Source organism: Mus musculus, chromosome 2, assembly GCF_000001635.26.
Source record: "Mus musculus strain C57BL/6J chromosome 2, GRCm38.p6 C57BL/6J".
NCBI lineage: Eukaryota > Metazoa > Chordata > Mammalia > Rodentia > Muridae > Mus > Mus musculus.
The window spans coordinates 113,024,148-113,044,351 of record NC_000068.7 but is presented as its reverse complement, the minus strand read 5'-3'; the positions used below and the strand labels follow the sequence as shown (position 1 = coordinate 113,044,351).

The 20,204-nt window shown below is 40.1% G+C and overlaps 1 protein-coding gene across 9 annotated transcripts in view; it reads left to right on the top strand.

The window, feature by feature from the left end:
- Ryr3 (ryanodine receptor 3) overlaps nucleotides 1–20,204 on the top strand; it is a 586,052-nt gene that overhangs the window by 173,054 nt on the left and 392,794 nt on the right. For all 9 annotated transcript variants that reach the window (XR_003951556.1, XM_017316705.2, XM_017316711.2 and 6 more), the window contains exon 2: nucleotides 15,657–15,776. Coding sequence is in view for 8 of the 9 variants with exons in the window: in XM_017316705.2 (XP_017172194.1) it covers nucleotides 15,657–15,776 (120 nt within the window). In the remaining variant the exon portion in view is untranslated. The remainder of the gene's footprint in view (nucleotides 1–15,656; nucleotides 15,777–20,204) is intronic.

Here is a 20,204-nt window from a genome sequence, read left to right as displayed (position 1 = left end):
ATAGAATGAGTTAGGTAGTGTTCCTTCTGTTTCTATTTTATGGAATAGTTTGAGGAAAATTGGTATCAGGTCTTCTTTGAAGGTCTGGTAGAATTCTGCACTAAATCTATCTGGACTTTTTTGGCTGGGAGGTTTTTAACAACTTCTTCTATTTCCTTGTATTATCTGTGCCTGTTTAGATAGTTTAATATGCTTTTGATCTAACTTTGGTATGTGGCATCTGTCTAGAAAACCATCTATTTCATCTAGATTTCCCAGTTTTGTTGAGTATAGGCTTTTATAGTAGGATCTGATGATTTTTTGAATTTCCTCTGTTTCTGTTGTTATGTCTCCCTTTTCATTTATTATTTTGTTATTTTGAATACTGCCTCTCTGCCCTTTAGTTAGTTTGGCTAGGGGTTTATCTAACTTGTTGATTCTCTCAAAGAACCAGCTTTGGTTTGCTGATTCTTTGTATTGTTTTCTTTGTTTCTCTTTGATTGATTTCTGCCCTGAGTTTGACTATTTCCTGCCTTCTACTGCTCTTGGGTGAGTTTGCTTCTTTTTGTTCTAGAGCTCTCAAGTGTACTGTTAAGTTGTTAGTGTAAGTTCTCTCCCATTTCTTTACCAGGGCACTTAGTGCTATGAACTTTCCTCTTAGCACTTTCATTTGCCCCATACATTTGGGAATGATATGTCAGCATTTTCATTAAATTCCAGGAAGTCTTGAATTTCTTTCTTTATTTCTTCCCTGGCTAAGATATCATTGAGTAAAGAGTTGTTCAGTTTCCACATGTATGTTGACTTTCTGTAGTTTTTGCTGTTATTGAAGACCAGCCTTAGGCCATGGTGATCTGATAGGATGCATGGTATTATTTCAGTCTTATACTTGTATCAGTTGAAGGTTGTTTTGTGACCAATTATATAATCAATTTTGGGAGGTGTTGAGAAGATGGTGTATTCTTTTCTTTTAGGGTGATATGTTGTGTAGATATCTATTAAATTCATTTGGTTCATAACCTCTCTTAGTTTCACTGTGTCTCTGTTTAGTTTCTGTTTCAATGATCTGTCCATTAGTGAGAGTGGGGTATTGAAATCTCCCACTATTATTGTGTGGGGTTCAATATGTGTTTTGAGCTGTAGTAAAGTTTCTTTTTATGTATTTTGGTGTTCTTGCATTTGAGTCATAGATGTTCAGAATTGACACTTTCTCTTGGTGCATTTTCCCCTTGATGAATATGAATTTTCCTTCTTCATCACTCTTAATAACTTTTGGTTGAAAGTCTATTTTATTGGATATTAGAATGGCAACTCCTGCTTGTTTCCCTGGGACCATTTGCTTGGAAGATCTTTTTCTATCCTTTTATTCTAAGATAGATAGTGTCTATGTTTGTTATTGAGGTGTGTTTCTTGTGTGCATTAAAATGCTGGATCTCGTTTGTGTATACAGTCTGTTAGCTTATGTCTTTTTATATGTGAGTTGAGTCCGTTAATATTGAGAGATATTAAAGAGAGATGATTGTTGTCTCCTTATATGTTTGTTTTTGTAGGTGGCTTTATGTGCTTGTGGTTCTCTCCTTTTGGCTTTGTTGTGGGATGCTTAATATCTTGTCCTTTCTTTGGTAGAGGTACCTTCCTTGTTTTGGAGTTTTCCTTCCAGGATCATCTGTAGGGCTGGATTGGTAAAGAGATACTGTTTAAATTTGGTTTTGTCCTGGAATATTTTGGTTTCTCATCTATGTTGATTGAGAGTTTTGCTGGGTATAGTAGCCTGAGCTGGTATTTGTGTTCTCTCTGCATGACCTCTGACCAGGCTCTTCTGGCTTTCATTGTCTTGATAAGTCTGGTATAATTCTGATATGCCTACCTTTGTATGTTACTTGGCCCTTTCCCTTGCAGCTTTTAATGTTCTTTCTTTGTTCTGTGCATTAAGTGTTTTGATAATTATATGACAAGAGGCTTTTCTCTTCTGGTCCCATGTTGTTTGTTTGTTTGTTTGTTTTTTGGTGTTCTATAGGCTTCTTGTACCCTATGCCCATATGTCCATCTCTTTCTTTAGGTTGGAGAAGTTTTCTTCTATGATTTTGTTGAAGACACTTTCAGGTCCTTTGAGCTGGGAATCTTTGTTCTCCTCTATTCTGATTATTCTTAGATTTGGTCTTTTCATTGTGTCCTGAATTTCCTGGATGCTTTGGGTTAGAAGTTTTTTATGTTTTGAATTTTCTTTGACAGTTCTGTCAATCTCTTCTGTGGTATATTCTACACCTAAGATTCTCTCTTCTATCTCTTGTATTCTGTTGGTAATACATCTGTAATTCCTGACCTCTTTCCTAGGTTTTCCATTTCCAGGTTTGCCTTCAGTTGTGTTTTCTTTATTGTTTCTGCTTCCACTTTTAGGTCTTGAATCACTTTATTCAATTCCTTCACCTGTTTACCTATGTTTTCCTGTATTTCTTTCAGTGAGTTATTGACACCCTTCTTAAAGGACTCTATTACCTTCATGAGATAGGATTTTAGGACAGATTCCTGATTCTCCGGTTTGATTGTGTATTCAGGGCTTGCTGCCATGGGAGAACTGGGTTCTGATGATGCCTATGTATTTTGGCTTCTATTACTTATGGTCTTGTGCTTGTCTTTCACCATTTGGATATCCCTGGTGTTTATCAGTCTGGGTGACTGTCTGGAGTCTGCCTCTTTTGTCCCTGGGTTGCTTCAGGTCTTCAGGTAGGTCTGCAGCCCTGGCTGTATCAGATCACCTGTGGGACCTTCCAACTGAGGGCTCTTCACAGGGGTAGAGAAGCTGGTGATCTGTTGCCCTGGCTGCAGTAGATCTCCTGGGAGACCTTCAGACTGTTAGGTCTTTAGTAGTGCTGTCAAGTCATTGTCGAACTGCTCTGAGTGCAGCTGATCCTCAACTTCTCTGAGTGCAGAGGTCCTCAACTGCTCAACTGCTCAGAGTTCAGAGGGTCCAACTGCTCTGAATGCAGCAGGTCCTCTAGAATGAATCTGGATATCATGTCTTCATGGGAGCAGACCAATTAAGAGTCTGCTCCAGCAGAAAGGACTGGGTGGAAGGGATGTAAGGGAAAGAAGGGGAGTGGTGTTTGGTTTTGGTGAGTGATGGGTCCCGAGTCCACCAGGCTCCCAGCAGCAGCTCTGGGCCTGGGGGAGGGGGATTTCTTACCAACTGCTCTGAGTGCAGTGGATCCTCTAGGGTGGATTGTGATATGGTGTATTCATGAGAGCGGACCAACTAGGAGTATGCCCCAGCAGAAAGGACTCCATGATTCTTATAGTGATAGCCCTTATAATGATAACAGAATTTGGATAGTAGCCAAACCCAGGAAAATTATACTTATTGGAGACTAGAGTGAGCACATGGGAAGGACTGATTGGTAGCACAATCCTGTGTTTGTGTAGCCATGCCTATGTGCTCACCCCTGGAGGGCCATGATTCTGGAGAGGAGAAAGCTGAACTTGTACTCTTGTTGTGGGTGCCATGTATCTGTGGCTAAGAAGGTCTATGAAGTCATGGTTATCTGCCTTGTTGTGGTGAATAGTTAAAAGCTGTTCTATGCTCCCAGCAGACCAGCCCTCCATGAACTCAGTACAAGCCCAGGAGCTCTGGATTCACAAATGAAAGACACATACACATCAGCTTAATTTTTACTATGCCTAACTAGCTTAATGCTTGGGCACTTCGAAATCTTCCCAAGGCTAGCACACACTCCCCTCCTGTATTCCTGAGTTAACATTCCTAAATCTAATTTTATCTTCGGTTCACCAGACCCAAGCAGGCAATGGCCCCTAGGGACACTTCCCAGATTCTTACATGTTGGTGGGGCATTGAATTTTGATCTCTCTGCTTCCCTGTCATGGTGATTCTCTGTTCTTCTTCCCCCTTGGTCCCTTGCCTGAAAATCTAAATGTCCTGCCTCCGTCTCTCTGCCTAGCCATTGGCTGTATGGCAATTCTTTATTACCCATCAAAGCCAGCTGGGGGCAGAGACCCTCAGCATCTGAAAGCATGGCTTTTGGGAGCCAAATTGAGACAAAGCATTAGAACTAATCCCAACAGCATGTGCCATTCAGGCCTGAACTGTGATCATCTTGGCTGCAATCTTTAGAGTCTAAGCTACTTAATCTGTATACTTTGTAAACCTCCTGGAATTATTCTACAGCTCTTGATAGAAAAGCCTCCCAAACAAGGCTTGAGACTGAAATTATTACAAGTAAGAATTCAGTAAGACATAACTGTACTTAAGGAAGAAAAGCAACATGTAATTGCTTTTACCCTTCCTTCCCTTTCCTGCCAGGATTTGGGGGAAATTCCAGTCTTTTACCGAAGTAACAAAGCATTATGCTTAACAAAATTGAGTAGTCATATCTTTTATGCTTTTAGTTTTATTGGATTTTTATTAGATTTGGATTTGGCCAAGAGATCTAAGGACTTTTATAGTAGAAAAGGAATATTTTGTAAGCCTGCTCTTAAGACAGACTATAGAAATTTTGTAGCAGGACTGTGTTCAGCAGTGGAATTGTGAATGTTGAAGAAAATAGAATTTTCATGGCATTAAAATTTGAGTTTTCATTTGACCAGGGTTTATAAAGTTAGGTTGTTTATATGTCATTTAAGAAAGCAAAACTATGCCCACTCAACTCTTTTGAGTGCAGCACTGCTCCAACCCTACTTCCCAGTAATGGAAGAAATTTTTTAAAAAATTATCACTAAGTTGTGAAAAGTATCAATTACACAAGAACTTGAAACATACTCTTGAAGAATTAACCTTGGTATGGTGCTAGATACTTGGATTTTTCCAGTCATGAAGAACTAAATTTAAATAGCCATTTAGTAGCTTTGAAACTTTTTTTTTATTATCATTCTTTGAGTCAAACTGTGCACAGCATGTCTTAGGCAATCAATGGATACTCAATAAAAATAATGAAGGAATAAAAGCAATAAATATCCATCCAGATCTAGGCAGTCACTTAACATACCAAGCTCAGGCCCAAGTGCCCTTCTCTATAGGATAGACATCAGGGTTACTACTTTGAAGGGAACTTTTTAGAACCTGAAAATGATGCTTGGAAGAGGCTCATTGAGTTTCTTGCTGGTCCTTTCCTTCTGTACAGACTTTTTCTCACTGGTTTGTGATACTTGACATTTCTGAATGTGGCTGGAAAAATTAGATAATTTTTAAAGATACTTGTCCTGGACAGGATAATTTTTAGGACTTGATGTATCATTAAATAATGAAATCAAGTCTTTTGCTTGCCAGAAACCTATCTTCAAAGTTTTACCCATCTGAATGTCAGCCTATAAATTTCATTATAATCTTCTAACTTCATCAAGTATCCATCTTGAAAAAGCCAGTGTTCCATTACTCTTAATTGTGTATAGAAACAGAGGCTTTGTTCTGCTTTCAGATTTTACATCGGGGAATAGACTAGTGATATAAATATTATGCACACAGTATGTGGAGTGTCCCACACATTGGAGATTTTAGTTTTATTGACCTCTTTCTTTCAAACAATAACAGAAAAGTATCAGCAAGTACTCTGAAGCACCATAAACAGAAAAATCCCAGAAACTGTATTATTTCCCAGAAGTAAAACAGGATACACAACAGCCCATTCCCTATACGTAGCATAAACATTGTCAGAAGATTTCATAGAAAGTGGGTGGGTAGTATGAAAAAGCCAGTATGCCCAAGAAAGACACCGTGCTTCAAATGAGGAGCCAGTGATGACAGTAAAGGAAACCAATGAAATAAACAGCTCTAATAGCACACAAAAGCACCTGTCCTTACACAACCTATCAGTGTCCCTGACTAGTGACAAAGTATAGTTAGAATTAGATGCTTTCCTTCCTGCAAAGTCACAGTGCTTACCAAGAACCAAAGTAGAGACACACACTTATGGTGTGAACCTATAAAGTTAAAGTGCCCTAGTCATACCTTTTTAAAGAATGACATTCAGGAAATGTTAGATCCAGGGGCTTTGTGTGTATGTGTGTGTACCATGGCTGTATGCCATTGGCCTTTGCTACCTCTGAGGTTACACAGTCTATGTTGTGACTTGCTGTGGAATTCTAGATATTTCCTACTTATTTTTCTCTCTGGAGACTATGTGTAAATCAGAAAGAAGCCAAAGTAGTACACTCAGGCAAAAAGTGTAGTTATTAATCTTGTGTGTTCTGACTGAATGGTAAAGAACTTTTCTGATTTTCAATGTTGACCTCCTGATTAACTGTGCGACTGAAAGAAACCTCCATGTGACCTGCTTAAAGGAAGAGAAGAGTCATAATAAGAACAAGTAGGTAAAGAGAACTCATCAAGCTAGATAGGAGAATGCTCTTGAGGCCTCAAACTTTCACAAAGAACTACAAATAACTGAGTAAAACTGGGAGCAGGAGGGGTGGTCCTCCTCAAGGCAAAGTGCACAAATTGCTTATTCAGTGCCAAACACTTATCCCTGAAAACATACATAATAAGTGACATTAAATGGACTCAACAAATGGTAATATTACCAAGGAGGAGACTTCATAGAAAGCTAAGCACTCTGAGGAAGAGGCTTTGAAACACTGCTCTCGCATTAGAGAAGAGAATATTGAAAAGCTTGTCAAGGGGACTAGAAAGAGCAGCCAATGGATGGAAGGAAGGAAGAAAGGGTGTTGCCTAAGCCATATGAGCAAACTATTAAAGAGAGAAACTGTATCATTTTTTTCTGTTGTCCTCTGAAATTTTCATCTTTATTGTAGGTTGCAATGGTCCAGGAATAGTAAGGAACCAGAGATTGGTTGTCATCCCCAACTTTGGACAGATATTGAGACATTAAAGCAATTCCAAAGGGGCACTAAACCCCAAGCCAAAACAGACAGAGCAACAACAAAACTTTCCAAATGCTGCCACTGGGAGTATTGTATATGCTGTCTCTTAGCCTTGGAGAACAAGACACTAAACTGATTCCCCTCCTCAAATCTTCAACATTTGGGTCTTAACTTGTACAGAGGGCTTGAGAATAACTGAAAGTCTCATGGTTGTACTGTGGGAGTGAGCAGTATCTTAAATGTTTAAAGAGAGATTTTTATTAAGCACATTTATGCATAAACATTTTTTGTTAACATGGCCAGTTGTCCCAAAATACATAATTCTCTCATTGGTTTCACAGTATTTGTACTTTTCTATGTAATGCCAGGTACCAAGGTAGGCACTACAAGTCCCCTGCTACTTGAGTCATTGCCAAATAAATCAAATGAGATGAATATTCACAATGGCTATCAGAAGAACAGAAGAACCTTTCCATTAGTCCTTGTAGGACAACCTGTGAATGTTCTAATTCTAAAAACTCCATTTAGTTTTCATTTAAGAGACACTGTTGGTAAAGCCTGGGGATGAAGTCACACATTTCTATGCAATGAAGTTAACTAGTAACATTAACATCATCAGTTCTGTACAACAAAACCTGATGTTCGAGAAAACTGGGTAGGACCCTTCTTTCCTTTAAAGGCAATCAATGCCATGGATTTTCCTCTGCAGTGTTAGCTGCCCTTAAATGGGAATCACAATCTGCTGACTCTCTGTCTCACATGCTTACTGCTCACAAGCCTCACAGTACTGGTGATGCACAGATCTAACTATAGGGCTGCCATCCACCATCGTATTATCTATCTGAAGTAGGGTTGCCAGTCATTTTGTTTTGTCCTAGAACATTCTTTCACAGTAACCCAGAGACAAAAAGAGCCAAAGTGCCTGTCATCAGCTCCAATTTGGCAAATGTGGCACCCATCTCAACTCTTGACCTTCAAGCAAGGAGGTAACAGACAAACAGTCGAGACAGGAGAGCCAAGCTCCATCATTTTCAAGTTCAAAGTCTTTTGGGTTGATGATCACATGGCTTTGTCAGAGAAGACCCAGTAATGCTGTGAATCCTAAGATGACATTGTCCTTGTTCAGGGACAATCACTCATCACTACCACCAGCTGAATGTGACGGGAATAGCTGGTGCATGTGAGCCTCATAGCTTGAAAGGATGCCGACATGAGACACCCTGCATGCTCATCAGTTTTTACCTTTAGTGCAGATTTGAGGCTGGTAGTCTCTGTTTCCAGAATTGTAGTCACTGGACATAGAGACTTTTTTATTGGCTTTGAGATCTCTAGCACATGTAATCTGTCATCTTTTAGTTGTTTGACTGCATTAAAGAGCTGAAATATTTCTATTTTTATCAATTCCATCACTATGATAGTTTGAGGCAGCCACCATGAACTCAGATGTATTATTAATGTCAGTGTCTTGGTGGCCAAGATCCAGGTTGGCATCACGTTAGGACTGCGTTAATCTGTGGGGAGAGAGAGAGACAAGTAGATGGTGGTTTGATGCTATGTCCACTTAGCAGAATAATGGTAATGGGTTCTCCCCTACGGCCTATGAACTCTCCACCTATGGGTTCCTGGGCAGATTTACAATATTCAGGAATGTATTTTACATGTGAAGCAGACCTTAAACCCAAGAAGAAAGCAATTGATTATTCCCATGGGATCTGTCGTGCTCTAGTACCCACAGGCATAGCTGCTATGGTGGTCATTATTGTATCTCACAGTTGGGTAAAAGTGCTTAACGACCCCCTACGCTCCCTCTGCAGTCTACATATACCTTCTAGCACTGTGAAAGCTAGTCAAGAGAGAGGAGACTAATTGGTCAGTAACAAGTTAATTTCTCTATGATCTATGCCCAATGAGTATGGGATCTTCACAAACAGGACCTTACCTAGAGGATAACCAAGAGCAATGGCTTGCTACAGTTTTGAGGGTCTCTAGGACACCTCTGACCAACAATGTAATCCTATGCCTGTGAAATAAGCATTTCATTTTAAGAGGCATGTCACTAAGCTGCTTGGTCTGTCCTTAGACTCACCAACTAGCCTTGATTAGGTTTGAGATCAAGGTTCTCCTGATTCATCCTCCCACAGTTTCCTCACTTTTAGACAAATTGTGTTGTAATGAAATTTAAATAACTGAGAATGAAAGAGCAGCATCCTAACGGGTGTAGGAGAGGGCAATCAATACTTTTTCAATAATAGAAGGTAATCGCTTTTGAAATAGACCACAAAACTCCATTACCATTTTATTATGTCAACTTCTATTTGCCTTTCATTTCATTATTTTGATTCACCAATGAATCAGAGCCCTCTTCTACAGTGATTTTTGTTATTTAGAGGAGAGTAGGAAAAAACATATTTTAAATCTGAGTAGATCATCATGTTGGTTTATTTTTTGTTTTGTTTTTACAAACAAACAAACATGTCATTTTCCAAGAATGTATAATCAGAAATAAGATTTTTACTCTAATACAGTTTATAATTAATGAGATTATAAGTGAAATTATTACCATTTAATAAATTATAATTGTGTATATAACATGCAACAGTTAGCATGCGAGTGTGTATCAAGACAGTGATTCGTATCCTTCAAGGATAGAAAATCAGTCAGAAGTCACAGAAGAGACAGCATTGAACTGGATGTTAAGCTGTCTGTCTTATCATTGTGATACTTAGGGAACTGATTTAGAATCTTCTTGTTTATAAAACAAAAACAATAATGTGTACCTCTATCACAGAGTTTTGTGAAGCCTATATGGTTTACTGAGCAAAAATCGTGGTGTCTGTTAAACAGAGATCAGAATATTAGCATTTTCAGCGTAGCTGGAAATAGATGGGTACATGGATAGCCATCATACATGTCAGTCAACACTGCTGGAAACTGGCAAAGAGAGGGTTTGTAGGCCTCAAAAAAAAAATCAGGTGTTTGGGATCTATATATTATACATATATAATGTACAAAAAAAGAACAAATCAAGGCAACTTTAGTGTTAGAAATAGAAGAACTGCAAGGAGAAAAAGCCAATGGAGTACTACACAAAAGATGTTGGGGGAACTCAGACACCTCAATTGCTATTATATTTGTTTTGTTGTCATTGTACAGAAAACTACTAAGAATTTTCAGAAGCAAAGTAATAATGCCAAAAGAATAGGGACATGGCATAATGGTAGAATACTTACATAGCATTCCTAAAGCCTTTTGTTTGATACCAAAAACAATAAGATATTTTTAATATCATTCATACACACACACACACACACACACACACACACACACACACATATATATACATACTGACATTGTGGTACCCACTTATACTATCATACCAGTACTAAACTAAGGAGACCAAGACAGGAGAATCAAGGCTTTGAAGCCATTATAGACTACATTCCAAAACCCCCACCTTTCTTGAAAAAAGTAATAAAACCACTGGGAATGCACAGACCAGACAGAGGATGTTAGAATAGTCTCTTCTTAGCTATGAACCTGCAATTGCTAGTCTTTGTTATCCATTGCTATGGGACAAGAGAGAGGAAGGCCTCTGAGATATAGGATAGTGACATCCAGATTTGGGTTCTAAAGAAGTCAGAAATGCCATTAACACACATGGAGAGCATAAGACAGACATAGAAAACCTTTTAGAGCATTGGAACATATTGGGCAGCTAGCAAATCTAGGGATAAATTTAGGAATTGGTAGATGTTAGGAAAATTGAGGACCACAAAGGTGAAGATAAAAGATACCTAGCACATTCTGAGGAGTAAAACTGAAAACAATAGAACACTATGACAGGCTCCACTCTGAGGACAGTCCTTGTCCTTAGGGCAAGCAGGATAGCTAGACTAGAGGGTATTGTAAGAACGGAGGGATTTGGATAATAGCATTTTTAAGAGCCTGGGCTTGATTTGCCTGGGAGATAAAGCAGTTGGAATGAGGGAAAGATGAAGCTAAAGCTCAAATGTGAGGCTTCTGAGAGAGTTTGACTCATTTGAGAGAAGGCAGAAACATTTGCATGGTCTCAGAGACTCTTTCCTGGGGACATGAGAGTCGTAGCTCACTCTCTCTCTCTTTCTCTCTCTCTCTCTCTCTCTCTCTCTCTCTCTCTCTCTCTCTCTCTCTCTCTCTCTCTCTCTGTTTTAATTAGGTATTTTCTTCATTTACAGTTCCAATGCTACCCCAAAAGTCCCCCATACCCCCCAAATCCCCTACCCCCCTCCCACTTCTTGGCCCTGGCGTTCCCCTGTACTGAGGCATATAAAGTTTGCAAGACCAATGGGCCTCTCCACTGATGGCCAACTAGGCCATCTTCTGATACATATGCAGCTAGAGACATGAGCTCCAGGGGGTACTGGTTAGTTCATATTTTTGTTCCACCTATAGGGTTGCAGATCCCTTTAGCTCCTTGGGTACTTCCTCTAGCTCCTCCATTGGGGACCCTGTGATCCATCCGATAGCTGACTGTGAGCATCCACTTCTGTGTTTGCTAGGCCCCAGAATAGTCTCACAAGAGACAGCTATATCTGGATCCTTTCAGCAAAATCTTGCTAGTGTGTGCAATGGTGTCAGCGTTTGGAGGCTGATTATGGGATGGATCCCCGGGTATGGCAGTCTCTAGATGGTCCATCCTTTCGTCTCAGGTCCAAACTTTGTCTCTGTAACTCCTTCCATGGGTGTTTTGTTCCCAATTCTAAGAAGGGGCAAAGTGTCCACACTGTCAACATCTCCTGGGCATATATCCAGAAGATGTCCCAAACGGTAAGAAGGACACATGTTCCACTATGTTCATAGCAGCCTTATTTATAATAGCCAGAAGCTGAAAAGAACCCAGATGCCCCTCAACAGAGGAATGGATACAGAAAATGTGGTACATTTACACAATGGAATACTACTCAGCTATTAAAAAGAATGAATTTATGAAATTCCTAGGCAAATGGATGGACCTGGAGAGCATCATCCTGAGTGAGGTAGCCCAATCACAAAAGAACTCACATGATATGTACTCACTGATATGTGGATATTAGCCCAGAAACTTAGACTACCCAAGATACAATTTGCAAAACACATGAAACTCAAGTAGTTCTCCCTCTTAAGGACAGAGTTTGCATTATAAAGATCTTATTGTCTGACCCCAAAACACTTCCTTCTCTGTCCTTTTTCTTTCTTGGAAATAAGTGGTGTGGTGTTCTGGTACTGTTTGAGTGATAACTGTTTTGATTCCTGCCCCTCATCTAAAGAGGAGAATTGTTTTGTTCCAGTGAAATCGAAGTTGAATATATGTCACTAGGAAATTATATAAATTAATACTGACACAATCTGAGGTGGGTTTTTTTTCTATAAAAACTTTCTCTTTTCTGAGACAGAAAGGAACTGCACAAGGGTGTTTTCTACAGACTGACAATTCTGATAAGGTTGAACAAGACTTGAAAGGAAGAGAATAGAAATGCAAAAAGAGGGCTGGAGAGATGGCTCAGTGGTTAAAAGGATCGACTGCTCTTCCAAAGGTCCTAAGTTCAAATCCCAGCAACCACATGGAAAAAAAATTCAAAAAGAAACAAATGAGCTAAAGGAGAGAGGATTGGATTCTCAGAGTGAGAAAATCTATCCTTGGATTTTAGAAATGGATCATTCTCAGTTGTGGCCAGAAGAAGTTCATGATAGTTTCTCATTAAGGCAGAGTAGAAACATTAAGGCAGAGTAGAAATAATTAGGTCGCTGTGTCACTTCAGACTCATTATGCACATAAACTTTAAAGTTACTTGGGATGACAGTTAAAGTGAAGTAGAAAAATCCCACATGCTGGCCTTTCACCCTCAGTTCCATTATTGTAGCAGTAATGGATCTTGCCTCATAAAACTTTGTAAATTCAGAGGAGCCTAGCAGAATGCGTTGTCATTGGAGGTAGTCAATAGCTGTATGTAGAATTCATGCAAATAACTTTATTGAGTTTTCTGATTATCTTTAAAAGCCAAATAAGTGACAGGAGAAGTAACTAGGATGCTGCCACATTGCTAAAGGTTTAGACTGTGGCAGCCATGTTCTCCCAAGTGGAAGGGATTTTGCACATGAATAGGAAAGTAATGGTCTGGATTTGGCATTGGGGTGGGGTGTGTGTGTGTGTGTGTGTGTGTGTGTGTGTGTGTGTGTGTGTGAAGAAGGCAAGCTTCTGGAGTGCTGGAAGCAAGAAGCAAAATGTGGAAAAATGTGCAATCTCTGAACAAGGGGACTTCTTTATAAATTATATCCTTAGACAGCACCTGGATGTGAGATAGAGCATTGAGAGAAAGAAGAGACAAATTAAGGCTGGAGAGATGGCTCAGCCATTAAAGGCTAGGCTCACAACCAAAATTATAAGAAGAGACAAATTACAGGGTAGAAGAGTACAGATTACTACAGAGATTGGATAAACCAGAAAGGCTGACAACTGGAGAAACTTGTGGTTTCTACTATATTAGTTAAAAAGTGACTCATACCATTGCCCAAAATGGAATTCAGTGTAAATTTGAGTGTCAAGCACACTTGATAGTCCCAGATGTCTGTCTGTGCAAAGTCTGTGGAGATAATAGCTGCTGCATAGAGCAAACGCAGGTGCCGTGCCAGCTGGTGTCTACAGCCGGGTCAGCACTGAGCATATGGTTCTGGGCAGAATGGAAAAGAGTGAAGCATGACTGGCTGAGGGTCCTCTACTCATCTGCATGACACCCACACTGCCCACCAGGTGTGCGCATGCAAAGAGCTGCTAGAGACCGACCACTTAGGCATGCTCTTGGGTAGGGCTGCCTTTCAGCAAATGGTGATTTATTTAGTCAAATGGTTATTTGGGGTGGCTTTATTGAATCCATTATTTTCTTGGCAGCCCATGTTGTAAGAATGTGTGAACATGTGTATAGGACAGAAATTTTTCAGAAGAATAATAGGCTTTAAAGCAGCTAGAGCAAGGTCAAACTACAGTAGCTTATATACACTGGGGGGGGGGGGAGGAATGGGAAATGGGATCTTGGAAAGAGTCCTTCCCAACCAAGATTGAAAGAGTAGATTTGTCTAGATTTATTGGTTTATGGAATATCTGATCGGTAGCCACATTCCTATTTTTTTCAAGTGCTTATTTGGAAATTGTTTGTTTGATACCAATAAAATGTATGTAGATAGGAAACAGTTAACTACCATGTTAGTGGAGGCCACAATTAGCATTTTTCATGAGAGCATTAGGCACTTGGATGACCATCTCCTACATTACAGACCGTTTAACTTCTATGACCCCTGCTTCCCAATGCAAGTAACCTCTTCATCATCTTGACAACTAAGTCCATTCCCAGGTGGCCAGTGTCCTTCAGAAGGATCACATCACTTCTGGTTTATTCATAGTCTAGAGGGAAAAGCCACCTGGGGGATTTTTTTCTCTCTCTAGAGCTTTCACTGAGCCCATATTTAAATAGCAGTGATATTCTGGAGTTTTTTTCTTTCCACTCAGTTAAAAAGAAGACCAGGAAATCTGACTTCACTGTGCAGTGTCCTGAATTGATGACACACTCAATTTGATAATCGACAGTAATATTTCAGTGATATAGTATAAATGTGACACTCATTCCTTGCCCCACGTCTTCTCTGTATGCACTGGCATCTTAGGACTGCAGCCTGTCCCCTATCTCAGGTAACAGTCACATCTCTGTAGACATCTGCTACTAGTGAGCAAGTTCACATTCCTGGGGGAAGAGGTTGTTTTGTTTTGTTTTTAATTAACTTGCACATTATGGACACAGGGCAAGAAAGTTCTCTTCCATACAATGTGTCTTTCTAGCACCTGGTTGACATGAAGGCAGGATCAAAAGGCAAAGGGACCATTGGCAAGGTGGTGGCTCTGCTGTATACTGGCTTCTAACTTTAGATCTTTCTGATATTGGAAATCCAAAGTCAAGAAAAATGGATATGAGAAAGGCCATGATTGCCAGATGGAAGAACAGGAATGGAAGATGAGGGAGGAAAATGTTCCATCCTGAGGGAGGGTTATGCATGACGTGTATATATTATTGTCAGTGGAAGTATGCCTCCCTCCCCGGACTGTTGGCAAGAAGAGCGCCATTAATTCAAGAACTTTTGAATTTTTGCAGGGATGCTTTACAGAATTCTATGTAGGAGGAAGTCCTCCTTAAGAATTCAGACATGTGCTTCTGCTGGTATTTCAACTCCTCTTTTCTGCTTGGACCTCCAGACTTCTTTCAATCTTCATTTCCTATGGATGTAAAATTCACTTTCTGCAGGTTTCAACACCTTTAATTTGTCATCTTTGGCATGTGTGCTTCGTTTATGCCCCTCCTCCCCTCCCCCGACTAACCATACTTGCTACCTCTTCCACAACCTGACATGAACTTTCTCTCCACTCACCTTGCCTTGTGCTGAGGGCTTCTGTATTTTCTGTTCCCTTCAATCACATCCTACTGCGCCCTTCATTTTTGGAAGATTGCTTTGACTTATTTTTATATTCACTCAGATCTTGAAGTTATGTCTTCACATAGATTATACATGTCAGAAGTGAAGCACATGGTGTAATGTATAGAAAACATGGCCATTTCACGATCAGGTTAAGTATCTTTAATCCAACCAACATGCTTAGTACCAGAAGTGTTTTGAGTTTCAATTGCTTTTTTTAAAAACATAGTATCATATCTTGGGGAAATATATCCAAACTTAAACATGCACTTTACCTAATTACATGTAAACGTTACACAGAAGTGGAATGATGTATCCTAGTGAGTAGGGGGCTGCCCCCACGCCTCACACTCTTATGTCTCTTTTTCTGGCAGGAGGATGAAGTTGTACTCCAGTGCATTGCAAACATTCACAAGGAGCAGCGGAAGTTCTGCCTGGCAGCCGAGGGACTTGGGAATCGCCTGTGCTTCTTGGAACCCACCTCAGAAGCCAAGGTGAGATAAAAAGCCTGTCCCATACCTTCTCTTGCTGGCTTCCCATGTAATCATTTAGAGCAAGCATTTCTTGGAGATAGTGACAAAAGAGAAATCTGAGATGATGTATTCATTTTCCCACAGGGAAGATCAGATTTAGAATATGTCTCTCATCCCAGAAAGCACTGGCATCAGACCCCAGAGCTGAGAATAAAGAAAGGGAGGGAGGGTTCTTTTGTCTGTCAGAATTCCCTAGTATACCAGAGATTCCTGGAGCTGCCAGCACTGGTTGGATGGGGAGATCTCTTGATACTCCCGGGATGCTGTCTTTGACATTGTTTATTCTTAGAAATCCGGGTCCCTGTTCTATACTCTCAGCTATCATTTTATTGCTACAGGGACTCTTGGCTATTGAGCCTGTGTTTTACAGTAAGCACACCATAGTTCTGATTGGACGGAAGTTAGTTATAGCTGCCTGCTGGGATTCAAGGACACTGAGGGCCATTTGCTCTGGCCCTTGCCTGCACGGAGATATGTCATGTCATGTCTATTCAGCTAAGCTTTTCCCCCAGCATATCCTGCCTATGTCTGTATGTTCAGAAATCTTAAAGCATCTTGCAGACTTGACAAGACTCGTACTAGTCAGAGTTCTCAAGAGATACAGAACAAGAACCTCAGTAGATGGGTGAGAGGTTAAAGAAATTAGCATAAACAAATCCTTCATAATCCATGGAATTCTGAGGTCTAGTGAGCCTGGAATCCACAGGTCATGGGTTCGTCTGCACTCTAGCATCAGAGGCTGTCCTCTGGGAAGCCCAGGGGCAGTGAGTGAGGCATAGAAAATGTATGACTTAAGGTCAACTGATTGCAGATGTTTGTTCCAGCTATAAAATAACTGCATCAAAATTTTGGTTAGACTGCTTAGGAAGTAAAGGTTCCTACCATTATGTCAGATGACCCAAGTTCAATCCCAAGGCTGCCTATGAGGGAAAGGACAGAGCAAATTGTCTTCTGATGATATCCTTAAGCCCCTTGCCTCAACACAGGGAAAAAAAATTATCAAATGACTGTACTTTGAGTGAAACAAGTTAACATACAGCTTGGCTATTATATCTACTAAGGTAAGTTTTTCTTACATAGCCATTTTTAATCAAAAAAGGTTTTCCCAGGAACATATGCCATATGAACACTTGAGATTTGACCAAATTCTGAAACACCAGAGGTATATGATTAATAGGTAGGTCTCCCAGAGTTACATCCTTCACTTCAGTGCTTTGCCCCTCCACATGTAAGTAACTGATTCAAGGGACAGAGCACTGCTAAAATAAAGGAGGTAAGGGCAAATTTTGTCTTTTCCAAGTTCTTCAATTTGACTTTCCTGAGTCTTTTTTATATCTGCTCTTGTTGTTAGCAGGAGAATATTTTTCTATTCCCTTTAGTTATAAATAATAGGAATATCACCAGTATAGAAGTCAAGTTGTTAATCATCGATTGTCATCCCAGACAAGTCAACTTTGTTCTCAGTTTTGTTCTTCTGCCAAGTCAAATGAAGTGTGGTGTGTTACCAAGAGTGCCTAGGAGTGGTGGAACAATGAGATGGTACCAGACCCATGCACTCTTTCCTCAGTGGAGCATCTGACAGTGATTCTGCAAACAGGACATAACTGTCAAAAGTGTCTACCACTTACTAGTCAATCCAAGACCTTGGGCCATTATCTGATCTTGCTGAGTTTAGTTTTCTTACCAGATCAGTGGGAATTCCACCTTAATTTAACTTATAAGATGGTCTCAGGATGGAATGGTTTAGGACTTCGAGTAGTACCTCATATGTTACATTGTATTAACTCATCGGACAGTAGCTGGAACTGACAATGATACCAGGAACAGCATTTGTATTAGTTTCATTTCTTTTGCCATAGAGAAATAACATGACCGAAAGGCACTTATGGAAGAAAGAATTTGTTTCGGCGAATGGCTTAAAGCGGGTAGGAGTCAGTCACGGTGGGGATGCGTGGCAGCAGGAGTGGGAAGCGGAGATGTAGCATCTTTAACCATAAACACAAAGCAGACAGAGAGTGAACTAGAGCTGAGACAAGGCCATAGACTCTCCAAAGCTCCCAGTCATGGACTTCCCCTGACAAGGCTCTGCCTCCTTAAGGTTCCTCCACTTCCTCAAGCAGCATTATTAGATCAGCTCTGGACCAAGGCTTCAATGTGAGCCTGTAGGGTACATTTTGCCTCTCCTTGAGTGGTAAAATTCTATCCCTTTAGAAACACAAAGCCTGATTTTGTATGACAAGAAAAATGATCTCAGATCAGCCCCTGAACTTACAAAATCATGAATGTTAAAATCAAATCCTTAAAATGTATTTAATTAAAATTCATAATTTTTTAGTTCTGTAATGTGATGGTGTTTATGATAGTCAAAACTCAGGTCAAGTAAGAGGGAAGATCGTATATTGTGATCTAAGAAGGCTTGTATCCTCTATAAAACTAAACCACATCACTCATAAGTGCATTTGTAGTTAAGAAAATACCCTTGCTAACTCCCACTGAAGAGTCATTTGGGACACAGCATATTGTGCACACCTCTCTTGGTCACAGTTCTTCTCACCTGGTCCCTGTCTATATGCTCCTGTATTCAAAGCTGTACTTGCAACACATATGCAGACTTTACTGTGCTTGTACCTAATAGTTTCAACCCCTTATCAAGTGCCAAATCATCTTCATAGGTGTTTTTCAAATCATATAGGTGGTTTTGTTGGTTTATGTTTCAAGAACAAATATTCAGAATCAGAACTCACAGTATCTGGGGCGTGAACAATGACTGGAATTACTTTTCTGTGAGGATACCTTACTTGTTACAGCGACATTCCTGCTATTATTGTGTGTCTTATGTATGTAGTTTGAGGGAAATACTCAATGGGTTTTGTTACAGAGAAATGGGGTCAAGATGGAGTGTATGTTCATAATTTTCTTTTCTCAGGATGGAGAGCATCCTGATAGATGAACCTATTTTCTGGGAACTTTATTCAGTCCTAAAATCAAATAGGACATGTCTACCTCTCTGTTGGCCTGCTCCATCCATTCTTCTCATTCAATAGACCCTCTCATTCCCTGCCAAGAAGTTTCCAAGCACTTAAACTGTTGTGAAGTTCTTAGAAGATAATATAGGTCATGCAGAGAGGTGAGAGGCTGAGTTCCCCAGCCTGACACCGAGCATGAAGCACAGACATCAAACACAATTCTTATCTGCCACCCTCAAGCCAATCTGTGCCCTTGAGGATTGCTAGCCCAAGATATTTTGAGCTGGTTGACACTCAGAGGGATAAAACTGAGATGAACACTGAGGAAAAAGACTTCAGAGAAAGGAAAAATGAGTTAGGCTATTCAAAAGACAGTCTCAGTGCATGAGCTCTGAAAAAAATGAGAGAACGTGTGCAAGCAATGGGGGCGAGGTGTGTGTGAAAAGTGAGGAACAGAAGTGTGAGAATGTCAACACCTGTTGGAAATATGAGACTCTCCTAACATTCGGAAAGCTTCTGTGGCTGATTCCTGCATGCCATGGTCATAAAGATCTCCAAATCTGCTGGCACTGAAATCATTACAATCATTCAATCTCTAATAGAAACATGGCTGCTTAGTTGCTCTTTCAAATAAGCTCAGGCTTAGGAATTAAAGTGACCTTGCTGCTAGGAATGACTAGAAACCATAGCCAGAAACCAGAAAACAAAGGAAGGAAGCATTTCTTCTTCATTTTCTTAATAACAGCCAAGGTTTGGTTTATTATAATTTTAAAGTAAAATGTATATCCTTTGGCACTAGGAATTTAATAATTTTTCTGCTAGTCTTTCATATCAGATTATATCTATTTGGGATCCATAGATCTTCTTATGGAATAATCTTCAATTCTTTTTAACATTCAATCTCCTAAGACTCTTTGGCTGTCTTTTCTCAGAAGGACATAGGAAGAGAATCATGGCTTGCCCTCTGGGAAATGTCAGCCACCACTTTTTTGTAGATACCCTTGCAGCGGTGCCGTTCAAGGGATAGAATATGAGCATCCCACCCCAGATGGCTGTTCAGGATGTAAGGGAGAAGGCTGATGGCAGATAGGCATGAGAGTGACAGTGGTTAAAGTTTCAGGCATCATAGGAGCCAATATATCTTGTAACAACTCTTCATATTCAATGGACAGCCCTAGCTAGAAAGTCCCTACACTGGAGCGATTACAATAATGGAGCCTCCCAGAAGATCTTGATCATCTTCCCAGTCTTGATGCAGCCTGTCAATTAGGGATCTTTTCTATCAAAGCATTTTCCCTGGCAACATCATCAACATACCAGTTTTATCAGGTGACCACAGGAACATAACTGGAGAGTTTCCTAAGGGTCAAATGTTTATGAATGAGAAGACACTTTACAGCTTTCCCACAGTGATTTATGGATG